The sequence below is a fragment of the Ovis aries genome, chromosome 3 (genome assembly GCF_016772045.2).
Source record: "Ovis aries strain OAR_USU_Benz2616 breed Rambouillet chromosome 3, ARS-UI_Ramb_v3.0, whole genome shotgun sequence".
Taxonomy (NCBI): domain Eukaryota; kingdom Metazoa; phylum Chordata; class Mammalia; order Artiodactyla; family Bovidae; genus Ovis; species Ovis aries.
The window spans coordinates 218,816,702-218,835,554 of NC_056056.1; the positions used below are offsets into that span (position 1 = coordinate 218,816,702).

At 49.9% G+C, this 18,853-nt stretch overlaps 1 protein-coding gene across 6 annotated transcripts in view; it reads left to right on the forward strand.

Moving 5' to 3' along the window:
- SEPTIN3 (septin 3) overlaps positions 1-17,326 on the forward strand; it is a 28,682-nt gene extending 11,356 nt beyond the window's left edge. For 2 of the 6 annotated variants that reach the window (XM_042247815.2, XM_004007023.5), the window contains exons 2-11: positions 1,984-2,175; positions 3,977-4,105; positions 4,775-4,856; positions 7,002-7,139; positions 8,423-8,540; positions 9,396-9,491; positions 12,064-12,163; positions 13,390-13,441; positions 13,723-13,816; positions 15,998-17,326. In XM_042247815.2, the coding sequence (XP_042103749.1) occupies positions 1,984-2,175; positions 3,977-4,105; positions 4,775-4,856; positions 7,002-7,139; positions 8,423-8,540; positions 9,396-9,491; positions 12,064-12,163; positions 13,390-13,441; positions 13,723-13,816; positions 15,998-16,063 (1,067 nt within the window). In that variant the 3' untranslated portion in view covers positions 16,064-17,326. Of the gene's footprint in view, positions 1-1,983; positions 2,176-3,976; positions 4,106-4,774; positions 4,857-7,001; positions 7,140-8,344; positions 8,541-9,395; positions 9,492-12,063; positions 12,164-13,389; positions 13,442-13,722; positions 13,817-15,997 lie in introns of all 6 variants that reach the window. The other 4 variants (XM_042247811.2, XM_042247813.2, XM_042247812.2 and 1 more) reach the window with 3 other exon arrangements.
- Positions 17,327-18,853: the final 1,527 nt, after the last annotated feature.

Here is an 18,853-nt window from a genome sequence, read left to right on the forward strand (position 1 = left end):
CCAGTGACCCCGCTGGGTAATTAGCATCTCAGGCACCTCCCTTTAACAAGCGCTTTCACATACACCACTTCATTCCCCCTCCTGACTGGGAACTGAGAAGGGGCAGGACCAAGAGGGTTTGCAGCAGTGAGGCAGAGTGGGGGGTGCCTCTCACGTGCGGGGCTCCCCGCAGCCTTCATCACTATCCTGAGAAGTTTACAGAAGAGGAGGCGGGTGCATGGGGGCAGGTGGTTCACCCGAGGCCACAGAGAAGGCAAGTCACAGAGCCAGGCCCTTTCCACGTCACCACACACACCCGTCTTATGGGGAGGCCATGTCCTGAACCCCACCCTGGAGGGACAGTGTCCTGATGGGGGAACACAGATTTCTCATGTGTATGAGCGTGCCCATGATGCGCCAGACCCAGAAGGGTGTTTGCTGTTCTCCACTGGGGAAGGGCTGTGATCTCAGGCTCTCCTTTCTCCTGTTACCCACCATGCCAAGAACACAGCGTGTCATGTCATCTTAGGCCTGTGACTGCCCCTACTTGGGCCTCATCCTTTCCTCATTGGTCAGCAGGGGAGACTTACTCCTCCTCAGATTTAAAACTAAGGCTTGGAGAGGACTTCCCTGGTGGTTCAGTGGTTAATACTTCTTACGTCCACTGCAGGTGGCATGGGTTTGATGCCTGGTCAGGGAACTAAGGTCCTGAATGCTGTGCGGTGCAGCCAAACAAAAAATTTGAAAGCAATAAATGACTTAAAAAATAATAATAAGGCGTGGAGGCTGTCTGGGGATCTTCAGGGCACAGAGACTCCTACTTTGCACCAGTGCTCATGGAACAGAGGGGACACAGACTGGGAGACACGACTGATGCTCGCTCTGCTGAGTTGAGATAGCCCCATGTGCTTCTTAGAGGAGAAAGCAGTGGCACCCTACTCCCTGTTCTTGCCTGGAGAATCCCATGGATGGAGGGGCCTGGTGGGCTGCAGTCCGTGGGGTTGCTAGGAGTCGGACACGACTGAAGTGACTTAGCAGCATGTGCTTCTTTCTTTAAGAAGATTATTTTGTTGCATCAGGTCTTAGTTGTGGCGTGCTGGATCTTTCGTTGTAGCTCATGGACTCTATTTGCAGTGCATGGGCTTAACTGTTCCTCAGCATGTGGGATCTTAGTTCCCCTACCAGGGATCAAACCCGCATGCTCTGCATTGCAAGGCAGATTCTTAACCACTGGACCACCGGGGAAGTCCCAGACCCATGGGTTTCTAAAAGACAAAGCAACTAGGGCAGGGACAGGCAGTCAATAGACATTAGGTCCAGAATCCTAAAAGGTCTTTGCTTTGCCCTTTATTTGGGTGAGGCAGGACTCAGGTTGGAATAACCCCAGACATCTCTTAGGTCAGTGCTTCTCAACTGTTAGCAGTGCCAGCCAACATCTGGCATAGTCTGAAAATGCTTTTGGTCATTAAATTGGGAGCTAGTGCTGGCATAAGGAAATGACAACCCAGTCCAGTATTCTTGCCTGCAAAATACCATGGACAGAAGAGCCTGGTGGGCTACAGTCCGAAGGGTTGCAAAGAGTCAGACCCTACTGAGTGACTAAGCATGGACAGGCGTCTAGTAGAGGCCAGGAATGCCCAGGACGGCTCCCTACTCTAATTATCTGACCTAGCATGTCAGCAGTGCCAAGGCGAAGAAACCCCTGGGTTAGAGACACGGATGTGGTGCTTTGGGGCAGCGAGGTGCATTTGAAAGTACCCCAGCAACTGGAGGGTCTGGGTACTGGTCCAGATTTTCCATCTGACTTGTTCTTTGTTCTCAGGCGAGCCCTTATCACCGCCTCCCACCCCCAGGCCTCAGTCTCCACATCTATGAGATGGGAGACCTGTACTGGAGGACATCCACGGTCCCATCCAGGGCTAACTCTGTATGATTGTGTATCCAGAGACTAATACTGTGGTGTCCACGTGACCTCAGCCCGCCCCTCCCACCTTGGCTTTGCAGGGCTCCCAGAGACCAGGACGGACACAGCCATGTCAGAGCTGGTGCCTGAGCCCAGGCCTAAGCCGGCAGTGCCCATGAAGCCCGTGGGCATCAACCCCAACCTGCTGGGCTACATCGGCATCGACACCATCATCGAGCAGATGCGCAAGAAGACCATGAAGACCGGCTTCGACTTCAACATCATGGTGGTCGGTACGGAGGCCGTGCGCTCCCTGGAGACCCTGGTGGCAGGCAGCGCCCTTTAGGATCCCACTTCTTTCTTTAGAATGGCCTCAGCCCTGGCTTCTCTAGAACGAGCTCTTCCTCAGAGGAAAGATCTCAGCGTGCTGATCATGAAGGCCTTACTCCTTTCTTCCCACAAGGCTGGCTGATCTGAGGGTGGGAGATGTGAATGGATGATGGTCAACCTGGCCCCATCACCCCCCTCTCTGTACACAGGCAGCCTTATAGCTGTGCTCAAGGCCTGGGGGCATCACCCTTGTTCTTCCCCACCTTCAAGAGTTGGGGGAGGGTCAGAAGAAGGGTGGTCTTCTTTCTGATCTTTGATACTGCTTTCAAGCTTGAAGAGAGTTTTCAGGACATCAGTCACTAAGTAGGGGCACTGGGCCACAGAATGTAAGAGCAGGAAGGGACCTTTGCCTTTGATCGCACTGACAGATTTTCTCAGTTGCTGAAACTGGGGTCTGGGAATCATCCTTCTTCCTCCTGCTTTATCCCCCAATCCAGTCGGTCACTAAATACTGTCAATTTTACCTCACAAATATCTCTTCCAGTCTGTCTACCCTCTCCATCTCCACTGCCAGCACCCTGCTACTACCCTGGGTTACCACGTCCACCTGACTCAGAGCTGCTCATATGTCTGGGCCAGAGTGTAAATCATCTGGAACATCTTGCTCTAAAAAATATTGGCTAAACTAGACAGCGTGCATGATGACATTACTTATTTTTCTCCTGGTTCCCTGTCTTCAATCCATTGTCTACCAGTGACTGAATAATTTTTCTACCCTGCAAAACTCATCATCACCTATCCTACTTAACAATATTTCATAAATTTAAGGGTTTGAATTCCTAGCCTGGCCTGGTGCTACTTCTCCACTCATCTCTTACCACTTCCCATGTATAGCATCTTTGTTGTTGTTCAATCGCTAAGCCATGTCTTACTCTTTGCAACCCCATGGACTGCAGCACACCAGGTTCCCCTGTCCTTCGCTATCTCCCAGAGTTTGCTCAAATTCATGTCCATTGAGTCAGTGATGCTATCTAACCATCTCATCCTCTATCACTCACTTCTTTTTTGCCTTCTTTCCCAGCATCGGGGTCTTTTCCAATGAGTCGGCTCTTTGCATCAGGTGGCCAAAGTATTGGAGTTTCGGCTTTAGCATCAGTCCTTCCAATAAATATTCAAGGTTGATTTCCTTTGGGTTTGTTTGGTTTGATCTCCTTGCAGTCCAAGGGACTCTCAAGAGTCTTTTCCAGAGCCATAATTCAGAAGCATTGATTCTTCACTCAGCCTTCGTTATTATCCTGTGATTCTTGTGCATGTTTGAGAAACACTCTGCTCAGAGCAGTGGTTTTCACCTCTCTTTTAGTTGTGGAGCTCTTCCTTGGAATGAAATCTTCAGAAGCGTAAAGTCAGTATGCAAAGTAATTCCATCTTTAAGTGTGATTAAGGACTAAAGACTTAGGTCAAGCAAAAATGAAACAGAAAACCAATACACAAGTGCAGAGGTTGCCCCTTTCCCAGCGCTCCCAGGGCTCCAGAAGGAGAGAATGTGCAATGCGACTGATGTTTCCCCAGGCCCTTCACCAGCAAGTAGGAAAGCATTCCCACCCACTCGCTCTCCCTGCTCAGCCTCTAGCCTCTCCAGTGAGTGGTCAGTCAAGGACTTGGATCACAGCTCTAGAATTCTGTAAGCTCAGAGGAGAGATGCTAGGCTTGGGAGCTGGGCCTGGAGTCTCCCTGCCTTCTCATCCCCTTCCTGTCTTGCTGCAGGTCAGAGTGGACTGGGCAAGTCAACACTGGTCAACACCCTCTTCAAATCCCAAGTGAGCCGCAAGGCCTCCAGCTGGAACCGGGAGGAGAAGATTCCCAAGACAGTGGAGATCAAAGCTATTGGGCATGGTGAGGACCCAGCAGGGACCCTGATGGGCACTGTCCCAAGGGCCTCTGCCAGAAAAGGGGAAGAATGGGGCATCTAGGGGGTGAGACAAATGAAAGACAACCTGAAGATGGAATAGAATTAAGCCCTTGAACAAGATGGAGCCAGGTCTTTCGACTGTAAGTCCAGAAAAGGGGGTGTGGGAATTAGAGAGGAATGAAGTAGGAGTTGAGTGGGATGATAAAGCCTGGTGGATTTTTTCTTTTCATTAAAAAAAAAAATACTCTTTTTTTTGGGGGGGGGGAGCTGCGCCAGGTCTTAGTTACAGCATGAGGGATCTTCAGTGGGGCACGAGAACTCTTTGCCGCATGCAAAGTGTTCATGTCTGCAACCTTAGTTCCCAACCAAGAATTGGACATGGGCCTCCCTGCATTGGGAGCATGGAGTCTTAGCCACTGGCCCACCAGAGAAGTCCCAAGACTGGGTAGATTTAGACAGACAGAGGGGTAAGGAGGGCATTCTAGGTGCATGAACAAAGGTGTTGAAGGGTTGAGGACCCTGAACTTTGATTTTTCCAATCATTGGTCCTGTAGAAGTAAGGAGCCCAGGTCTCCCCCAGCTGGTAGGCAGTGGGGCACCTGGCATCAGCTGGAGGAGTGACTCTCCGGGTGCCTTTTCTGTTCCCTCCCCAGTGATCGAGGAGGGTGGTGTCAAGATGAAGCTGACTGTCATTGACACCCCGGGCTTTGGAGACCAGATCAACAATGAAAACTGGTACGTCTGCCCGTGTATGAGACCTCCATCCTAAAGACTGCCAGGCAGACACTGAATGTGGAGCAGATTCACTCAAACTGAGAACCATCTGTGCCCTCCATGCTGAGGGCTCAAATGGCAAGACTTGCTGAAAGAGGGGAGGGGGGTTGTCAGGAAGCAAGCGGAGAGGACCAAATGGGGCCCAGGCGTGAGGATAGAGGGGCACAGAGCAGAGGGAATGTCAGCCGAGGCGTTGCCTGGAGATGGGAGTGGGTCAGGAGCTGGAGCAACGGAGCAGGGGGAGCTGGGGTGCAAACCCAGGCGGACCTGGAGGCTGTGGCAGATGGCTTGGCCGGAGGGCCAGGTGTTGGCCACCTGGACAAAGAGAGGGCAGGAGGGAAACGGGGGAGGGTGGTTCCCATGAGGAGAGAGCCTCTGGGGATCCAGCGTCCAGCCAAAATGGGGGAAGCACACTGCCCAGGTGAGGATGGAAGTGTCGGCTGTGAACAGAATGCACAGTGCCTGCCTCACGGTGCAGCCAAAAAAACAAACAAAAAAAAGAAGCAGCACAATGTAAGAGTTCTAAGTCGGGTCTTTTTCACTCTCTTACTGAGGGCTCCCCAAGTGGCTCAGAGGTAAGCAATCTGCCTGCCAATGCAGGAGACACAAGAGATTCAGGTTCATTTCCTGGGTCAGGAAGATCCCCTAGAGAAGGGAATGGCAGCCCACTCCAGTATTCTTGCCTGGAGAATCCCACGGACAGAGGAGCCTGGCGGGCTGCAGTCCATGGGGTCACAAAGAGTCGGCACGACTTAGCAACTGAGCACACACGCACACACTGAGGACTGTAGCCTGAGTCAGCCTCCCAGATGGCTCGGAGGACCTGCTCTGAAAAGGTGGGCAGAGGCCAGTATACCTGTGCTTTTTGACTGGGGATACGTGCAGCCAGGCATACATCTCAGCAGAAGGCTACTGCCAGTCAGGAGGAACAGAGATCTCTGTTAATGATTTTAGTGCTTTTCTAAGTATGGGAAAGTGTAAGAATTTGGGTCCAAAATTTTTTTTTCCTGAAATACAACTATTGAAGGGCCTGTTTTCCCAAAGCGCAGAGAGCCTTATCTTGTTCTTTGTCCCAAATTCCTTCCAGGATATATTGTAGGTCAGTGACTACAGTGGCTAATGACTTAATCCTTGTAAAACCAGATGGCAAGTGACACTCCTTGCTTTACAGAAGGCTCTGGGCAGAAGTTTGCTCCCAGACAGGGGTGAAGACAGCTGTGCCTCTGTGAGGGAGCCTGGGGCTGCCCCAGCCAGACAGGGCCTCTCAACAACACACCTTGGAATTTGCTGTATTGATCTCAGAAAGTGGCTGGTCACCTTCTCTGGCTGTCCACACGCTCCTAGACAGGGAAAGGTTACTATTATAGCAACAGCATGATAAGGATGAATTGTTACGCTGGGGTTATTATATGCTTGTGCTTACGCTATGATTATTATAGCGCCAGGCTTGAGTGCTTTCTCTGCGCCATTTCTCTGTTCAGAACTATGTTGTTGTCGTTTAGCCCCTCAGTCGTGTCCGACTCTTTGCAAGCCCTTGGACTATAGCCCGTCAAATTCCTCTGTCCATGGGATTTCCCAGGCAAGAATACTAGAACGGGTGGCCATTTCCTTCTCCAGGGGATCTTCCTGACCCAGGGATCGAACCTGCATCTCTTGCATTGCAGGAGGACTCTACCACTGAGCCACCAGGGAAGCCCCGTTCAGTATTATACCTCTGTCCTAATTCTTAACAGGACTCTCTCCAGGCACCTGTTGTTACTCTCTTTTCACTTATGAGAAAAGAGCTTCAGAGAAGGGCAGAGACTTCCCCAGAGTGGCCCAGCTAGTGCGTGACGGATGTGGGGAAAGTGCACCACTGTCAGGAGTAGGGCGGGGCTCTGCAGGTTCCCATAGGCCAATCAGAGGACTCGGACCACAGACGAGTTCTGCCCTTGCTAACAGGGAAAGCCACCCATGGGGGCCGAGAGAGAATAGTCAACAGGTCACCGAGAGCCCTCGGGAGGCAGGGAGTGAGATGGAGGTGAGCGCCTGCCTCCTGACCCTGGCAAGAGGGGCTCCGGTCGTGTCCTTCTGGGCCTCCATCCGCTTTCTTCCCCCCTCCTCCAGCTGGGAGCCCATTGAGAAGTACATCAACGAGCAGTACGAGAAGTTCCTGAAGGAGGAGGTGAACATCGCCAGGAAGAAACGCATCCCTGACACTCGCGTCCACTGCTGCCTCTACTTCATCTCCCCGACCGGACACTCGTACGTGCCAGGCCTGCCCCCATCCCCGTGCCTGCCTCTGGTTTGCATCATTTGATCCCAGCCTATAGTGAATGAGCGATATCTAGACTCAGCTGGGGAGGTCAGGTGGGCCCCCGCATAGTCATGGCCCTGGGAGTCCCCCAGAGATCCTTGACAGGAGAGAGAAGCTCACCATCAGCCCCCATGCTGCCTGTCGGTGTGTTAGCGCCATAGCACCACTGTGCCAGTGGACAGAAGTTGGTTGCTGTGAGCAAAGGGCTCCTCATTTGTTCAACAGATACATGCTATGCAGAGGCCTGGGGTCAGGGGCAGCAAGAAGGATGAGATGGGAAGGGCCCAGGCTACTGGATTGGGGCTGGTGTTCAGGTGGAGGTGGGGAGGGGGGACCCAGCAGTAGGCATTTGGAGGGTGGCCAGCCCAGCAAGAGGAGCCAGGTGTCTAGCAATGAAGGCTGACAACCATTGGGCATGCCGGGAACTCTGGTTGTGAGTATCAGGCAAGGCTGAACGATAGGGAGTGCCCCTGGAGAATGGAGCCATCCAAATGGACAAGCAGGCCACCTTCCTGCTGGGGAGGTCACCTAACTGTCCCTGAGCCCAGTGACTAGGCAAGAATTTCATTCTTGATATGATGGCACAAGCGCAGCAGGCCCCCAGTTTTGAAGGAGCCAGACGTTCAGCAGGTTTTCAACGGTGCAGCTCAGGAACTCAGCAGGAAAGCTAGCGTTTATCCCTCCCTAGAGCCTGGACCCAAGGTCAGAGCAGGCCAGCAGGCAGCCTGCCTTAAATATCTGGTGGACTTCAAACTACAGCCAGATCGGGGCCCCAGAGTCCAGAGGCCCTCAGGTAGGGGAGGGGCCAGGTTCCAGCTGGACCCCTGCAGGAATACTATGGGACAGGGGGAGGCCTGTCCAAAAGTGCTGCCCCGTAGGCAGAATAGACACACGTATAACCATGATACGAGGATGCGTGGGTAGGGACAATAGTCCATGGCTGTTCCCAGGAGAAAGAAATCTCAGGTCAGAAAAGGTATTGGGAAGGAGTGGTTTGAGTGGGGCTTAAAGAAAGCCAGGATATACCCCAGAGCCAAGGGAGAGAGAAAGGGAGTTGGTGGACCATGTGTGGGTAGAGAGTTGAGTTCTGTTCTGCAGACAGGAGATGGTGGCTAACCTCAGCCAGTTCTCAGCCCAGTCCTCCTGTCCCAAGGGTGCCCCTGGAGTGGTGGCAGTGGCTGAGTGGGGGAGGGCATGGTGGCTCTGACACCCCACCTCCTCTGGGCCCCAGCTTGCGACCTCTCGACCTGGAGTTCATGAAACACCTCAGCAAAGTTGTGAACATCATCCCCGTCATTGCTAAGGCTGACACCATGACCCTGGAGGAGAAGTCTGAATTCAAGCAAAGGGTGAGAAGGCCCCTCCTCCTTTTCCTGTCCCCATGCTTGCCTCTCCCCCTCTGGTCCAAGCCCTCATCTATCCTCTATTACTATACCCACCTCCTACCCCACTTCCCACCTGGCTCCTACTCAACTGTTAGAGAGGCGAGGCTGGTGGAGAAGAGAAGTTAGTGCGGCTCCAGCCTTCTCACAACGTACCTGCAAACACCGCTAAATGCATAAATCACCTCCAACGTGAGAAACCATTCCGCACTGTTAGGTTGCTTGAAGGACGAGACTAATTAATCAACCACCCACTGGTCTTTATCGTTATTTTCCATAAGCTCTGTCCTGTGCTGGACACACAGGGGACTGGGTTGGGGAAATGCCGGAGAAGTATAAAGACGTTTGCTGCCTTTAAGAAACTTCATCAAGGAGATTATTGAAAAGCACTGGTGGCTTCCTGGAGGAGGAGACTTAAGCTGAGCTTTGAAAGAGGACAAATGGGGAGAGGCTGGGGGTGGCGAGCTGGACCTCTCTTCCCTGCCAAGAGGAGTGAAACAAGTAAGGCATGAGCACTGCCCCCATGGAGTCTGTTCTGAGCGGTCCTGCTTGTCTGGATCCTGATCTTACACACCCTGAGAGGAACAGACTGCACCCCCGGATTCTTCCTCGTGGCAGGCTGCGGTGGGCAGGGGTAACTACAGGGCTGGGGCTCCCATTCATTCAGGATCCTCCTGCTGCCCAGGGCCTTAGAGTTCAAAGATGACTGCCATTTACCCCTCTGGCTTCAGTATGCACACATTTGCACAAGCATGCACACACACACGTAGCCCTCTCTCTTTCCTGACGTTTGGTTACCATGCTTCTCCCGCCTGCCTCTAGGTTCGAAAGGAGCTTGAAGTGAATGGCATTGAATTCTACCCCCAGAAGGAATTTGATGAGGATTTGGAGGACAAGACAGAGAATGACAAAATCCGGGTAGGTGCCTAGGACTCTGTTCATCACATAGATGCCCACATTGGTCCCCCTGGGATATGTATCATGTACCACTTCTGTTTTTCCTCCTGCTTTCCCCTTTCCAAACTCCCTGCCCCACCTTACCTGACCCAGACCAGAAGTGGCATGAGAGAGGAAGAGGACTGGGGGCCCTCGCTGTGACTGTGAACCCTGCACCCAGAAAGCCAAATTCTCCTGTTCATCCCCAGAGCCAACAGAAGCTGCTGGTTCCCCCACCAGGCCAAGCAAAACCAGAGTATGGGGTGATGGAAGGATATAGGCAGAAAAAGCTTCAGGCAGAGCTCCTCCTCAGTTTCTCCTTCTTTAAAATTCAGAGATCAGGCTAGATGAGTGGCTTATTGGCTCTTTTGCTCCCCTGGAAGAACCCTTTCTAAAAAGCTAAGTGTCAGACAGACTCCAGTATGTTGTTGTTCAGTCGCTCAGTCGTGTCCAGCTCTTTGCGATCCCATGGACTGCAGCATGCCAGACTTCCCTGTCCTTCACCATCTCCCGGAAGAATTTGCTCAAATTCATGCATTGAGTTGATGATGCCATCCAGCCATCTCATCCTCTGCTGCCCCCTTCTCCTCCTGCCTTCGATATTTCCCAGCATCAGGGTCTTTTCAATCCTAACTTCTGAGCAGCCCCTGAGATGTTTTCTGGGAATCTTAAGGCTTCATGAAACCTGGCTGGGAAACCCTTGACCTTTATGATTTCTGAGATCCCTCTCAATTCTAAACTTCCACTGTTCTGTGATTCCTCATCAGAATCCTGGGTTCTAGTCTGAGCTTTTCCACTAATCACTGTCAGTCAGTCAGTTCAGTTCAGTCACTCAGTCGTGTCCGACTCTTTGCGACCCCATGAATCGCAGCACGCCAGGCCTCCCTGTCCATCACCATCTCCCGGAGTTCACTCAGACTCACGTCCATCGAGTCCGTGATGCCATCCAGCCATCTCATCCTCTGTCGTCCCCTTCTCCTCCTGCCTCCAATCCCTCCCAGCATCAGAGCCTTTTCCAGTGAGTCAACTCTTTGCATGAGGTGGCCAAAGTACTGGAGTTTCAGCTTTAGCATCATTCCTTCCAAAGAAATCCCAGGGCTGATCTCCTTCAGAATGGACTGGTTGGATCTCCTTGCAGTCCAAGGGACTCTCAAGAGTCTTCTCCAACACCACAGTTCAAAAGCATCAATTCTTCAGCGCTCAGCTTTCTTCACAGTCCAACTCTTACATCCATACCTGACCACTGGAAAAACGATAGCCTTGATAGACGGACCTTAGTTGGCAAAGTAATGTCTCTGCTTTTGAATATGCTATCTAGGTCGGTCATAACTTTTCTTCCAAGGAGTAAGCGTCTTTTAATCACTGTAACCTGGGACAGATCCCTCACTTAGGCCTTGAGTCTCCTTCTCATCAAGTGTGGTAACCTAGGAGGAGTCCCTCACCTGATGTAGTTAAGACAGGTAGTTCATTGAAAAAATCAACTGAAGAAATCATTTTAAAAATGAAACATACAAATCTTAAATGTTTTAAAATAGATGTTTTACTGAATTATTAAAATATCAAAACCCCATCATGTTTATTAAATGTTCTTTTTATGTAGAGACAAGGCCTCTTCTTTGGAGATAAGTCCACTCTTTTTTAAAATTCAGTGCTTTTTAAAAAAAAATACGTTTTTTACTATGTCTAGTCTTAGTTGTGGCATGCAGGCTTTTCATTGCAGCTTTGGGGTTCCTCTTTAGTTGGGGCCAGAGCACATGGGTTCTGTAATCTGCAGCATGCAGGCTCCCTAGTTGAGGAGCTTGGGCCCTGTGGCATGTGGGATCTTAGTCTCCTGGCCAGGGATCAAACTCATGTCCCTTGCATTGAAAGGCAGATTCTTAACCACTGGACCACCAGGAAAGTCCTGCTAAATCCACTCTTAATGCAAAAGGAACTCACCTTTATCAAGTCTTTCTGAAACATCCCATTTTCAGAAAAACAGATCTCCACACTGATATGTCCTCAGCTTATATAATAGTTAATTTATCAAAATGCAGTAACAGTACACACCAGGCAGATCAACTTGGGAACAGACACCTGCTGGAGCAGAGGAGCCTAGGTACATCAGAAAGTGGCCTTTGAACTCTGGCAGGGCAGCAGGCATGGGCCTCTGCCAGTCCAGGAGACCGTGTAAAACTCATTACTTTGGCTGTCCATTGGGTGGGTGTCATCTAAGAGGCCTGTCTTTCTTGGCTAGCTCACAGAGTTATTCCAAATCAAACCAAACCCTGTTAAAAGGGCTAAAGAATACAAAGCATTCGCCAGTTGTGGGAAAGCTGATTTACTGAGGTTAACCAGCCAGGCAGGGGAGCAATCAGGTCTGGGACCCTGGGACTTCAGACTCCCAGTCCAGTGCTCTTTTTAAGAGACAAGAACCTGGCTTCTGCCATCAGTGGGATCACTGAATGAGCTTCAGAAATGTGCAGTTCAAGGTTAGAGGCCCAGGACTGATGCCATCCTACCCGTGGAGGCGCAAAGAGCAGAAGGGTGACATGCGCGGCGTCTGCTTTGTCAGCAGGAGAGCATGCCTTTCGCTGTGGTGGGAAGTGACAAGGAGTACCAAGTGAATGGCAAGCGGGTCCTCGGCAGGAAAACTCCCTGGGGCATCATTGAAGGTAATTCAATGCATCTTCTTGAAGAACTGGTTGCCAGTCAATTATGCTTATTAATTAAGCATCTAGAGGTCAAGGCACAGTCCTAGGATGCAAGATATAAAATGAATGCCAGCCAGAGCCAGCCAGACCCTGCCGTAAGGGGCTTACAATCTAATTGAGAAGCTGAGACTCATGAGCAGGAAGAAATAAAAGATGGATTTAGCACCTGACCGGGAGGCACTAGCTTGAGGGTCAAAGGAGTTCAGAACATGGAGAGATTAATAAAGATCAGAAAAACCAGAGAAAGGTTTTCACATGAAAGGAGGCATGATCTGAAAAGCTGCTGAAGGGTTGTCAGATGTTGCCATTTTCATTTTATTAGGAATGATGTGACCTTGAGAAGGTCACAGTGATTCTGAGAGCTCTCAGAGAATCACTTAGGTGATGAATTCATCATGATACCCTTGGAGAGGGGCAGGGTAGGGATGGAATCCCTGTTCTCAGATCATCCTCGCTGAGGCACTTGGATCTCAGGTTAAGTGTCCTGCCTAAGATCACATGACTTATTAGTGGTGAAACCTGGATTTTAGACCTGGATATTTTGATTTCAGAACCAAGTTTATCCCATTATATCATGTTGTCTCTTATTTTTCTATCTTTTGTTGGGATTTTTTAAAAATAGCATTTTTCTCATCAATTGAATTGAATGAAATTGTAAGAACATCTGTCCTACCCATAGACTATGAGAAAGAGTGCTCATGACTTAATTCTCTTCAGCTTCCATCGTCTTTGTCAAGTGGTTTGCAAATAGTAGGCACTTGATCTATATTGAATTAGATTTATCAAGCCATCCTGACCTTTTTAAGATGGCTCGATTATTCTCTCTGTGTGTTTACTGTCTTCCAATCAGGTTATAAGCTCCTTAAAGATGGAAATTGTGTCTTCAGCCTTGGGCAAGTTTCTTAGACTCCGTGTGTATTAGTTTCTTTTCCTATAAAATGGGGAATATAATACTACCTATGAGCTATTATTCCACAGAGTCTAGAATAGTTTTGTGCCCTTGTCGCTGCTTCATGAATCCTTGTTCAGTGAGTAAAATCCAGCTCAGTTGAATGCCCAGATGAGCATACCTCTGGAAGGTGGCAAATGCCCGGCCCATGGCTCAGTCCATGACCTGAAGAGAAGTTCACCTGCTGGTACCTGCATTAGTGAATGACCACGTGTTTTTGTTGTTTGTTTGTTCACAGTGGAAAACCTCAACCACTGTGAGTTTGCCCTGCTTCGAGACTTTGTCATCAGGTAAGATGCACCCCTCCCATCCGATGGCAGGTTTAATTATTTGGGGTCCAGCAGCCACTTGTTCAGATCCACTTCGTCGGTCCCCAGGTCCCTCTGACAGAGCTTCTGCCGCAGTCCCCACTCCCATCTTGAAGGACAAGGGGCTCAAGAGCTGTCATTGGCTCTCTGGTCCCAGTCACCGGGTCCAGACCCTGGAAGCCATGTGTTGACCGCAGACATGGGTCCTCTCTCCCTCGTCCTGCCCCTAATCATCCCTCTTTCTCTTGCCCTGTGTCCTTCAGGACGCACCTCCAGGACCTCAAGGAAGTGACACACAACATCCACTATGAGACCTACAGGGCCAAGCGTCTTAATGACAATGGAGGCCTCCCCCCGGTGAGCGTGGACACAGAGGAAGGCCACGGCAGTAACCCATGACGGCCCTTTCTCCGTATCATCACACATACCCACTTCCCCACACACACACATCCTCAGACCACCACCCACCACCTTCTTCCTTTCTACTCTGTCCCACAGGCCTGTCTGGTAATTGTGGAGCATCTTGTCTATAGTGTGTGTGTGTGTGTGTTGTGTGTGTACGAGAGATAGAGAGTGTGTATGTGTGTGTGCGTGCATATGTGTGTATGTGTGTGCGCCTGTGCAGGGCTGAGGTATTTATACTGCCTCCCTGGAAAGTTCCTAGTAAGCTTGGTTCCTCCATGGCTGTCCATTATCTGTCTCCTTTCCTTGTGTCCCAGAACAAGGCCGTGTGCCTCACTCAAGAGGTCTGGGGGAGGCTTCATTTAAAAATGATGGGAGCAGGTGAGCCTCAGGTAACGCTTTCTTATCTCTGAACCCACCTGTGAGCAGGGACCGCAGAGATTCTCCAAAGACGGTCTGTGGAGCTTGACCTGGGATGGTGGGGCGGGGAGAGTTGAGGACTTAACCTCCCTGTAAGCCCGGGGTGGTCTGTTGTGAGGCTAGGACTTTTGGGGAAAAGAAAGATTGGGGAGAGCAGAGAAGTCGGCCAGTGCTGGGCTCCTGCAGAATTAGTGCCTACAAGTGGAGGAGAGAGCTCCACCCTTCGGTCTGTGTGGCATTCACTGTCCAGAAGCTACCACCTGTCTCTGTCGCAGACTGCTGCTTTCCACATATCCCACCGCCAGCCCCCTGCCTCACTCTCCTCTGCTCCCCTCTTTTCTCTTTCTTCCCTTTCCCTCCTTCCTTTGTCCTGCCCCCTCTGACATCTTTCGTTTCCTTTTAGCCTAATCCATTTGAGCTGCACTTCTATATTTAGGATTTATGGCCAGGTTACTTCCAAAAGTGACTTTAGGCCACTTAACATCCCCAGTAAAATCACAGGACAGTACAAAAGGAGATTACAAGGGAAATCAGATCTGTGAGAAGCATGGGAAACAGTTTCTGCAGTCGAGCGATGAAAACGGCCCTGAGCTTGTGGGCAGCCTTGCAAAGGACAGGACACAGGGAGCTCTGTGGTTCCCAGTGTCTGGTTAAAGAAACACATGTGCTGGTCAAGTGAGACAACCTTTGTTTTAGGTGTCAGGTCCTAGCAGAACTGAGTCTAAAGAAGTATCAAGAACAATATACAGTGTTTGTCTTTCTTGGTTGTTTGGCTTCAGAGACAGTTTTGAACCTCATCTCCCTCCTGTCCATCAGGATTCTTCCTCCTTAAAGCTGGCTTCTGTTTCTCCTCCTTCTTATGTATACTTGACCTCCCTCTCCTTCTCTTCTATTCTCTTTCTCGTGTTGAAGCTACTTGCATTTTTGTCTGTCTTTCTCAGCTTTCTGCACTTCCTCTTCCTCACCCCTGTAGACATGCCCAATGATACTCACAAGCCTGCAAGTAGCCTTTTCTTGCCTTCCCCGTCAGCCCTGTATTTATTAATGCATATATTTTCCATGTTGTTTGACACACAAGTTACTCTTTCTCCTTTAGTCTGTAAGGTGGCTGAAATTTCAAGCTGGGGAAACAGTTTAGCCTCAGGCAAGGGAAAAAATTGATACTGTTTACAGTGACCTCTTACAACCTGTTTCATCTCCTGGTCCAACCCGAGGCGTTTTACTGGCCTTCTACAAATCCCAGCATGTATAGGCCCTTATCACTCAGGTGCTAGGAAAACATAGACTTAAGACCAAGATTCAGCAGACCAGGAGAAAGAGGTGGGTGATCAGATTGCTAGTGGCCCCTAACTCATGGTCTCCAATCTTTCCTGGAAGCTCATTACCATTCCAACCCCCATCTTCCCTCACTCACACAGTTATCCCAGGTTAGGCACCAGTCAGAGCAGAACAGCGCAGGGTTAGAATCCAGAGGTTGCTAAGTTTCAACAGAAGAGGGACCCCTGGCTTATACGAAGACGTGGGACTGGACACCTTGGCCTCACAGGGAAGGTCTGGGGTGGGCATGGGGGGCCCTGGCGAGGCCGAGGAAGAGAATAGGAGAATGATGCCTGGGGCTCCTCAACCATGGTCTCAGCCTCTGTGGAGGAGCTGTTCTGTATGCCTGCTGTCAGCTGCCGGTCTCCACACCCTCAACCGTTCTCAACCCCCCTGCAGGGAGAAGGCCTCCTGGGCACTGTCCTTCCACCCGTGCCAGCCACCCCCTGCCCCACTGCCGAATGAAGGCCATTCCAGGCGCCGCTCCTCCCTCCATTCCGCTCAGCTCTTCTTGCTGCAGGGCCATGCGCTCTTTAGCGCTGTGCGTGTCGGGCCCACCACCACAGCCCCTCTCAGCCCTCAGCAGATGGGGGTGGCCAGCTGCCTCTTTAGGACAGTTGCTGCTTCCATTTATCCACACCACCCCTCTCCTCCCAGTGGAATGGAGTTCCCGCCAGCACTGCCCTCCTCCATCGTCTGTGTCAGCCGGTCCTAGCCCATCCGTAGGGTGAAAGAACTCACCAAGAGCTTCTTCTGCCCTTGCAAACCCATATCAGCTACTTGTAACCATCTCCAAGGGATATGGCATTGCTCCCTGTCCATTCATCTGCATGAGCTGCTCTTGACTTCCTTAAAGGGTCAAGAAAGCAACTTTTCTGCTTGTCGGATTTGTTGACGTCAGCTGTGTGAGCCCCAACGTGGGACAAGGGTGTCTCCTTCATTGCTTAAAGCCTATTTGTAAGGATGGGTCATTCCAGATGGGGGGGAGCAAGGGCCAGGATCACTTTTTAAAAAAAATCACCGCTGGTGACTGGCCCAGAGTGCAGCCACACACCCTCCCTACCCCATATAGCAGCCATTTAGGAATGGTGGTTTTCCTGAAGAGACATTCCTGGAGTTGACTTCCTTATCCTTAGATTTTAAATAAGAACTAAACATACACACCAAATTCCGGAAGCTCACGAGATGTGAACTCTAGGAAGAAAAGCACCCTTCTGTCCACTTAGCAATAAGAGGGAATCTTTTCCCACCTACCCTGGCTACTCCTACACCCCACCCCGCCCCCACTCCATTAATGTGAGTAATGCATTAGCCTGGCCACAGTTGGTCACTGTAGGCTGGTGGAAAATCCCCAGTGGAGGGCAAAGCCCTCCCATCAGATGCATGAATGTTTGCGAATGTTGGCTGCCACTGCCCACCCCTGCACTGAGTCTTTATGGACTACCCGTTGCCCACTGCCCGACCACTTCCACCTGGACACAACTTGCTCAAAGGCTGGTGACTTGTGGGCCATTCATCTACAACCAAGTCCTGATGGAGCAAGAGGCCCAAGCCTAGGGGATGCAAGAACGACCCATTTCTTAAATGTTACCAGTCCCAGCCAACCTTTTGGTGACATTACGGTTAATTTTCCCAATTGAAAGTAAGCCAACAGACACTCAAACTGGTTGTGTAAATGTTGCTAGACTTTATGTGTTGTACAACTAAACATTGCTGTTTGAACAATAACTGTCTGAACTGTGTTTTATTTGTGCTCCTCGATTCTTGGCCAAATTAGCTATTACATCATCTCACTCCTGTGGAGGGTGAGATAGGACCATGTTGGTAAGAAGCAGACACAGAAATTAGAGATGGAAAATTTTTGTTCATCTTCAGTTGGCAAGAAATTGGTTGCCAGGCATTATTCCCTGGAATTTTGTGTCCAAAATAAGTTATAGATCTTTCACACGACCTTGAGGGATGTGGTAGTCTATGTAGCCTGTTTCCTCCAATGGAAACGATGCTTATTTTCATTCAGTTAATTTCCGAGCTTTCTCTCCTCCTTTTTCCAAAGGCATAAAACCAAAACTGTGAGAGGAGTGGATCCATCTTGCTAGAAACCTGCCTATTTTGCACTGAAGACTTTTAAACTTAAAGCACTAGCTTTTCTCTTATCTTTTTTGAACTTAAGTCAGTCCTTCCTGTCTATGTGGTTTACACTGTCTTCTATAGCCAGCAAATAACACAACTCTACCTGCACATTATTTCTCTGAATTTGAATACAACCACCATATGCAATTGTGTTTGGATCCTCAATGTTCTGTATGATGATCTCAAGGTATAAATGAATGGTAGGGGTCAAGACTAGAGGAAGAAAGGTCACTGTGCTCTTGGAGTCATTCAGGTTAAATGATGAGGGCCAGACCTAGAGCCACAAGGAGAAGAAAAGTGAGAAGATTTGAGAGACAGTTGGGCTTCCCTGGTGGCTCAGAGGGTAAGGCGTCTGCCTGCAATGCAGGAGACCTGGGTTCGATCCCTGGGCCAGGAAGATCCCCTGGAGAAGGAAATGGCAATCTACTCCAGTACTCTTGCCTGGAAAATCCCATGGACAGAGAAGCCTAGTAGACTACAGTCCATGGGATCGCAAAGAGTCGGACATGACTGAGCAACTTCACTTTCTTTCTTTTCTTGGCAAACATAAAATATTACAGCTGAAAGAAACCTAAGAGTTCTTCTACTTCTTTCTTCAAACAGATAAGGAAACAAGGCTAGGAAGCATGATCATCTTGCCCAAGGTTATATACTTAGTTAACAACGCAGGACAGGACCTAGAGAGCAATGCGTGATGTTTGTTCCACTGCTTCACACCATTCCTATGGTAGTCATAATTAAAAATATATGTATACATATACATTTCTGAAATCAGGATACATCTTACAACAGATGTCAGTAGATTTAGCAGCTTTTTCCCCTTAGAGTTACACTTCAAAATGGTGCATTTTATAACTGTTGTTTAATTGCTGAGTTGTATCTGACTCTTCACGACCCCATGGTCTGTAGCCCACCAGGCTCCTCTGTCCAGATTTCCCAGGCAAGAATATTCAAGTGGCTTGCCATTTCCTTCTCCAGGGTATCTTCCCAGAGATCAAACCAGTGTCTCCTGCTTGGTAGGCTGTCTTTACCTCTGAGCCACCTGGGAAACCCCTATTTTATAACTGACAACATCTTAAATTTGATGAAATATATGGTAGGTAATCCAGATGTTAACATCCTTTT